The 8,703-nt window shown below is 29.3% G+C and overlaps 1 protein-coding gene across 1 annotated transcript; it reads right to left on the reverse strand.

Moving 5' to 3' along the window:
* Window positions 1-3,928: 3,928 nt before the first annotated feature.
* N7533_003350 (uncharacterized protein) lies at window positions 3,929-6,567 on the reverse strand (the record flags this gene model as incomplete). Its single annotated transcript, XM_057100000.1, has 3 exons — window positions 3,929-4,458; window positions 4,529-5,972; window positions 6,019-6,567. 3 exons carry the CDS (start codon window positions 6,565-6,567, stop codon window positions 3,929-3,931), a joined length of 2,523 nt encoding a protein of 840 aa, XP_056965136.1.
* Window positions 6,568-8,703: the final 2,136 nt, after the last annotated feature.

Below are 8,703 nucleotides of genomic sequence, written 5' to 3' on the forward strand. Positions count from 1 at the left end.
ATACAGTAGGTACTATATTAATTATATAATATTAAGTCCTTTATAATTTTTATATTATTCCTAATTATATAATATAGGATTGTTATATAATTCTTCTAACTTTTATTTCTTTAGACTAAGTTAGTTAGTCCTAATCCTTCTGTAATATCTAATACTAGTTCCTATAATCTATAGAGTTTTATTATATTTTATAATATTATCCCCTCTTTTAGCTCTTTAGTCTCTAAAGATTCTTAAATCTGTAGATTTCCCTTTTATTTTTCTATTTTTTATTTTAGTCCTTACTTCTTAATTTTTATATCTTTATTATACTATTCTATTTTTCTATTCACTAGACTAACCTCTGTCGTTAAATTATTAATAAAGATTTTAAGTTAACTATCTCTTACCTTTATTATATTTATCTAAATAAAATCTATATCCTTCTATCTAAGTCTTCTAATGAATATAGTAACTATATTTCTAGTAGTAGTTAAGTAAAGTATAAGATACCTAAGTTAATATATTTAGATATAGAGTAGTATAAGTTTATAAAGGTATAGAATACTATTAAGAAGAGTAAGAAAGAGTTACTTATAAAGTTACTATAACTTTAAAAGTAAGATAAGTTTCTTTATAGATATACTAGTAATTTTATTATTTATAGTTATAAGAAGATTACTAAACTAGAGAAACTTAAGTACTATAAGGCTAAGAAGTAAGATCGTCTTAAAAAAGAATATATTAAAAGTAAATAAAAAGAATATAAGGCTAAACCTTCTTATACTATATCTAAGAGTAACTATTATATCTTTAATAAGAATTATTAAATTCTTACAGTAATATCTAAGAATCTTACTTTAATATAGCTAATTATATTATCTGATCTATTACTAGATACTAATTTCGATACTTTCTTTACTTTTTTCCTAGTAGTATCTACTTTACCTTCTAGTAATACTATTAAACTAGCTAGTAATAGTCTCTTAGATTCTTAATAGATTCCTATATATTCTCTAAAGTAGAGTATTCTTTCTATTTTATAAGTAGCTATTACTAATTATTATACTATCTATCTTATAGGATAGTTTTAATCTTATATTTCTCTTTACTAGTTTCTTTAAGTTTAATATTAGTAGTATCTAGTATATTTTCTAGTATAGATTCCAGTAATAATATATAGAATATAGAGTATATTCATTTTATATTTTCTAGGAGTCTTAAGTAATAGTTTACTAGTCTAATTTTTTCTTTAATTGTAAATAGTCCTAGTTTTAAGTAGTTAAGTTTTATACTTAGTTACTTAGTTTTAATATTCTGATATAGAAGGTATACTTTCTTTTTCTTTTTTAGATTTAGTCCTTTCTAGTAACTTTAATTATAGTAATATTTTATCTATAGATTAAGAAACTCGATATCTCTTACTAATTAAAAGTATAGTTACTTTATTTCTAAAACCAAAAGTTATAATATTTCTATCTCTATTTTCTTCCTAATAACTTCTCTAATTATTATAGAATTATACCTATAGTTTGTAAAAAATAGAGTTTCTTTCGTTATTATATATATAGTATTAATGTATATAAATTATACTAATAGTAATAGTTCTACCTAATTATCTTACTAGTAGTTTATATAGTATTATAGGTACTGTTCTAAGATTTAGTTTATTTATTCTATTTAGCTATTTATTTAGGGATAATAGATAGTAGAGAGTCTATACTTAATACCTATAATATCTATAAATAATTACTATATATTACTTGTAAAGAGTTTATCTCTATTCAATATTATCTTTTCTAGTATTCTATAGTTTGTGAAGATATATCTAAATAATAGAGATACTATAGCCTTAGTATTAATTATCTCTATTATTAGTATTATATATAAGTACTTTATTAATTAGTCTATAACTACTATAATTATATTATATCTCTCTGATTTTAGTAGTTTAGTAATAAAATTAATTATAATCTATTTCTATAGTTAAGTTAGTACTTCTATATTTTATAGTTCTCCGTATAGTGTATATTACGATAGTTTATCTCACTGATATATATTATATTTTTTAATATATCTTCTAACCTTCTTATATATATTTAGGATATAGTAGTTTCTTAAGAGATATTCTACTATTTTTTTTACCCCTATATATCTATATATTAGGTTATTATAGTACTATTATATTACTTTATTCTATAGCTATTATAGGATATAAACTAATCTATAAATATAGAATAGTCTATCCTAATATTCAAGACTTTTATATACCTAATCTTTAGTAAATTATATAACTTTATTATTTTTTATAGTTTCTTTGATTTTATTGATCTAGTTATTATTTTTAATTTTACTAGTAGTAGCTAAGATCTAGTAATTATACATAAGATAGCTATTTTTATTTATCTTAAATATAGCTAGAATAACTTCTTTAATCTCTACTATATAGTTAGGTCTTCTACTAAGTATATCTACTTAACTATTAGCTATACCTAGATAATATTTAATTCTATAATTATATCTTACTAAGGTTTCTACCTATCTTACTTATTATCTAGTTAATTCTTTTATATTTATAAAGAATATAAGATTCTTATAGTCTAATTTAATAAGAACTTAGTAGTTTACTCCTTCTAGATATATTTTCTAAACTTTAAGTACTAATACTATAGCTAGTAATTCCTTATTATAGATATTATAATTAATTTCTATAGATATTATTTTTCTAAACTAGAATATAACTAGTCTTAGTTTTCTATTATTTCCTAGTTAGGTAAGATATACTTTAAGTATATAATCTAATATATTAGTTTCTACTATATATAGTTTTATTAGATCTACCAGTATAAGTATTATTTACTTAATAAATAACTTTTTGAGGTTATTAAATAAGATTTCTAATTAGTTGTTCTAGATCTATTTTTAGTCTTTCTTTATTAGTTTATTAAAGTCTACTATAACTTTTCTAAATCTATTAACTAAGTATTAGTAGTAATTATATAGCTCTAGAAACTATTAAACTTTCTTTATATTTTTAGGTACTAACTAATCTAGAATACTCCTAATCTTATCTTTTTATATACTAAATCTATTTTCACTAATTATATATCCTAGGAAGTCTATTTCCTTAATATAGAATTTATATTTCTTAAGTTTAAGTATAACTTTAGTTTCTCTAAACTTTTATAATATTTTTTTATTATACTAAATATATTCTTCTAGAGTTTTAGAGAATACTAGAATATTATCTAGATATATTATTATAAAGATATTAAGGTATTCTTCTAGTACATCAAAGATAAACTATTAGAATATAGTAAGTATATTTATAAGTCTAAATAGTATAACTAAGTACTTAAAATATCTATATTTTATTCTAAATACTATTTTCTATTTATTACCTACCTTAATCCTAAGATAGTTATATATATTAGTAATATCGTATTTAGTAAAGTAAATACTTTCTTAAATACAGTCTTATATTTCTTATATAAAAAGTAGTAGATATTAATCTTTAATAGTAATCTTATTTAGATATTAATAGTCTATATAAAGTTAGAGTTCTTTTTCCTTTTTTAGTATAAAGATAATTAGATATCTAACTAATAATATCAATTTTTAGATATATCCCTTCCTAAGGTTTTCGTTAATATTAGACTTCGGCACGACCCACGGGTACCCATGGGTACCCATACCCAACCCATCGATGGGTTAGGTTTTGGGTCCAAATCTCCGACCCATGATGGGTTATGGGTCGGAGCTCAAAACCCATAACCCATCATGGGTACCCATATGGGTACCCATATTGCTGTAAACAGGGCAAACTACGAAAAATCTCGTGATTGCATAATTAATGCAAATTTAGCTGTAATTTTAGGTATTCTAGTCACATGTAAAAGAACCTACATGATGATGATAATTGATTCAAATTAATTCTATTATTCAAATTCTAGTACTGCTCAAAATTATTGTCCTCTCTGTGTTTACGCTTCCTTGTAGACATCCGTAGCTGAGTCCCATTCTCTGGTAATAGAGGCTGCTGAGGATCTTGACCCTCAACACCAAGATCTATTAATTCAGTAGTAGAAGCTACAACAATATCCTCCTCCTCCTCCTCCTCCTCCTCCTCCTCCTCCTCATTATCACTAATCGAAACTATCTCAACATCCTGGAGATTCTCATCATTCTGTTCCTTTGACATCTCAATCTCATCCAACGTAAAATACTTCTCAAGCTGCTTCATCTCTGCCTCCTGGAGATCGAATCTTGATGCACACAGGAATAGCATGATTTCTTCAATAGTCTCAGACTTTAAACGGCCGCGTCGGTAATGGCAGACATCACGCGCGGTGTTAAAAAGCCGCTCAACACCAGCACCAGTTGCAGGGATTGAAAGAAAATCTCGAGCAAGCAATGCAGTTGCGGGAAACCGAGACTGGTTCTCACGCCAAAAATGAAGTGGTTCATCTTCGACTGGGTCTAGAAATAAATTAGTATAGAATATTAAAGATAAAGACTCTTTATGAAAGAGTTAAAGAACAAGACTGACCACTATCAAGATACTGAGCAGCCTCATCTCCAACAGGTTTTGCTATAGTCTTGCTCCCACTGAGCATCTTGTTGAGTTTTGATGTAGGTCTTGATGATGCCTGGGGTGTAGGTGAGGCTTGATCTCTGGCAAGACGTTGCTGATATGGAAGCAGTGCTGACTGGAATGATTTGCGATATGCAACACGCCACTGTTGCTCCCAGTCATCAGTTTGAAAGAACTGGAATTTGCTATCTGGTGCAACCATAGTACAAATCGCAAAGATATGTCCTTTCACACCATCTGTTTGCGAATAGTAGCCACCAAGCCTCTGTCGGCCAGCTTCAAGTGATTGGAGCATCTGCTTTTTCCATGGAATCCGCTTCTTCTTTAGCTGACCTATTGACTTCTCAAGATGCTCAAAGAGTGCATTGTAGAGCTTGAAAACCAGATGTGTAGTAACCTCCTTTGTCTTTGACAGCTCAGTAGTGTAGTCAAAGAAAGGCTCTGTAATACAGAGAAGATAATCAATCTGACGCCACTCCTCATTATTAAGCAACATCTCTTTACAATCATACTGCTCACAGAATGATATAAAGTAGCTGCGTAGTCGTTTGGCACGTCGAAGCATCAAAAAGGTTGAGTTCCATCGATTTCGGACATCTTGAATAGGCACTAGCCTAGGTTCTTTAGGCTGAAGCTGGAGAAAGGTCTCTCGCCGTTGAGGACTGGCATGGATGTAAATTGCAAGATAGCGGACCTTGTTCAATGTGCCTGAAATCTCATGTTTCTGTTGTTTTGCATTTGCCTTTGCTGCAGACGATTGCCGATCGGTCCATTTTGTCTCAGCGGCATCATTTTGGGGTACAGCTTTAAGACGATCAAGAAGCTGATTCAGACAGAGCTGGATGACATGGGCAAGACAAGGGATTCGGATAACAGTGGTCTCACTAGAGAGTGCTTGCTGAATTGTATCCACCAAAGTTTTGTTGTTTGTCGCATTGTCTGTTGTAATTCCAAAGACTCGATTTTGGATGTTGTGATGGGTCAAGGTCTCAAGGAGAACTGCGCTTAGATTTGCACCAGTATGTGAGCCATATAATGGCTTAAATCCAAGAAGAACCTCTTGATATACCCAGTTGGCATTAACAAAATAACCAGTGATTGCCATAAAAGCCTGGTTATAGGGAGAAGTCCAACAATCTAGTGCAATCGATATTTTTGACTCAGGAGGAAGGGTTTTGAGAGTAGAGCGTTGTTTATCTTGGATAATATCTCGTAATCGTCGCCGAATCGTTGTTGCAGAAGGTATCATCGGAGGAGAAGGTGCTAAGCGTGCAGATCGGATAAGGGTGTGGAAGGTTGGATGTTCAATAAGATGGAATGGTAGGCGATTTAAGGTGAGAAACTGCAATAGCTGTGTCTCCCATGTAGTTTGTGAGAATGACTGAGTAGCTGTTTGGCCCTAAAATAGTTAATATAAGATAAATAATAGTAAATAGAGAACATACTTCTGATATTAGGAACTGAGAGATATCCTCTTTTCTGTTGGCCTTGACCTTTTGGCAAGCTGCTGTTTTGAGATGCTTTAACAGAGTTGATGTACCATATAGACTTCTGCCATTTGGTAAAATTGATGCAGGATGCTCTAAGATCCGGGCACAGTTTTTACACATAACCTTTGGTGCCCCATCTTTACAAGCGGCAACCTGATCAAAGTGACTCCAGATATCTGAATTGCGATTTGTATCCCATTTGAGATTGCTTTTCTGTCCAAAGTCTGTCTGGAGCCACCAATCAACCCAATCTGTGTGAGTCATGCTGTTGTAAAGTACAAATGCCTTTCTCCGATTGGGGCCAACACGAGTAAATAAGTCAGGGGGAGGAAGATTGCTCGGTCGGAGAAAATCAGGCTCACTACCTTCAATTGGACAAGAACCAAGAATACTGTTTGTCGGCGTAATAAGAGGATTTGAAGGAGTAAAATCAGTTAACTGACCTGTGTCCCCCTCATAAAGAGAGGGCAGAAAGTCAGACTCCTGGCTTTGGCCTTGGGACATATTGACACCAACTGAAAAATAGCTGTAGAGAAAGCGAGACATATTAGGAGAGAACATACCTTTAGCAAAGAGATTGACTGAACAGACAGATTCTTCTAAATCCAGCTGGAAAAGGGGATAAGTAAAAGCAATATAGGGAAATGATATTTTATTGGCTATGGGCACAGATCTGATCCACTGAAACCCATCACCAACCCATCAAGCCCATGTGATATATCGAAAGCCCATCAAAAACCCATCGGAAACCCATAATACCCATCAGAAACCCATTTAATACCCATTCCCAACCCATTTCCCACTTTTTGGGTCAAAAAAGATTTTGACCATGGGCAGTTTTTGGGCGAAAAACCATCCCACCTATAAGATAGACTCTTTGTCTCTAAAAGCTCTCTATTACCTGGGTATCTATAGTAAAAATGAATAAATAAATACTAGTAGACTTTATTCTCTATGAGTATTTATTAGTGCTCTAGATTTTGGTAGTTCTTGAAGTGAAAAGCATTTTTGATCCCTGTTATATTGGAGTATGTATTACCTTCCTAGAGATATATATCTCCATGTTCTTCCAAGGTTAAGCGTCAAAACAGCCAAAACATTACATACTACAAAAATAGAACCACTGCTACCTAAATTTAACAATTTGATCTGAAAAAAATAAATAATTTGATTCAAAGATTCTTCTGCTGATTTTAAAAAATGTATTTTGAGAAGAGACTGTAACTATACAGCCATGAAGTCATGAATATCAAAATTACAATGATCAGTCAGCTGAATTATCCATGCCAAGCCTCAAATTTATGCACAATATGGGTTTTTTGTACCCATATGGGTACCCATGAAAAACCCATGGGTACCCATCGGGATGGGTGCACCATTTTGAAAAAACCCATAACCCATCATGGGTTGGGTATGGGTCCAAAAGTTGGACCCATTTGGACCCATTGCCGAAGTCTACTCTAGAGTATAGAATAATCTATCTATAGAATTTATTTTATCTAAATAGTAATATATTACAAAATTAAAAGGAGTAAAGAAGAGATACTAATATATTTATCTTCTATTAATCTTTAGTTAATTTATAAAGAGTTTTAAATTATAGTAATTAGTTAGAACCTTAATCTAATACTAGTTTTCTTTAAGATATTAATACTAATATTTAAATAAATAAATAATTATAAATAGTTCTTAGTCTAATATTATATAATTTTACTCTATAGGTAAGAATTTCTTAGACTAAAATATAATAGAGTACTATATTCTCTAGTTATCTAGTTATAACAGAATTCTAGTTATTCCAAAATCTAATATATTAGTTTTAAATTAGATAGGTCTTTTTAGATTAAAGTTATAGAGAAGAGATACTATTAAAAAGATATTAAGAAAGCCTTAAAATATCTTTAATTCTCTATTATTTAGCTTAATACTTTCTAGTTTTCTTCTATCTTTACTTTCTTTAAGGAACTCTATAAGTAGTAATATAATTAATAAGTATTTTTTAATAAATCTCTAGTAGAAGTTATAGAATCTAAGAAAGACCTAAATATCTCTATAGAATATTAACTATTCCTATTCTTAAATAGCTTAAACTTATTCTAGATCTATTAAGATTTTACTTTAACTAATAATAAAGCTAAGGAATTTAACTTAGGATTTATAGAAACTATATTTTAATATTTTAATAAATAGTTATACCTTCTATAGTCTTTTAAGTATAAGACTTAGGTATTCTATATATTCTTTATATATCTTTAAGAAGATAAGAATATTATTAAGATATATAATATAAATAGTATTAAGGAGACTATAGAGTATAGTATAGATATAACTTTAGAATATTATAGATATATTAGTAAGTCTAAAAGATATTACTATATATTTAAAATAACTATATCTTATTTAGAATATAGTCTTCTATTTTTCTTCTTCTTAAATATAAATCTAATAGTATATATCTTATATATTAATCTTACTAAAGAATTTAGTACTAGAAAGATAGTTAAGAATCTCTAAGATAAGAGATAGAGAGTACTAATTTTTAATAGAGACTTTATTTAACTTTTAATAATTAATATAGAGATATAGATCTCTATTCTTTTTTAGTATAAATAGAATAGGAATATCTATAGGGCTCTTAGA

The sequence above is a fragment of the Penicillium manginii genome (assembly GCF_028828005.1).
Source record: "Penicillium manginii strain IBT 31320 chromosome Unknown utg000002l:1.0-5564898.0:1.0-5567710.0, whole genome shotgun sequence".
NCBI classification, from domain to species: Eukaryota; Fungi; Ascomycota; class Eurotiomycetes; order Eurotiales; family Aspergillaceae; genus Penicillium; species Penicillium manginii.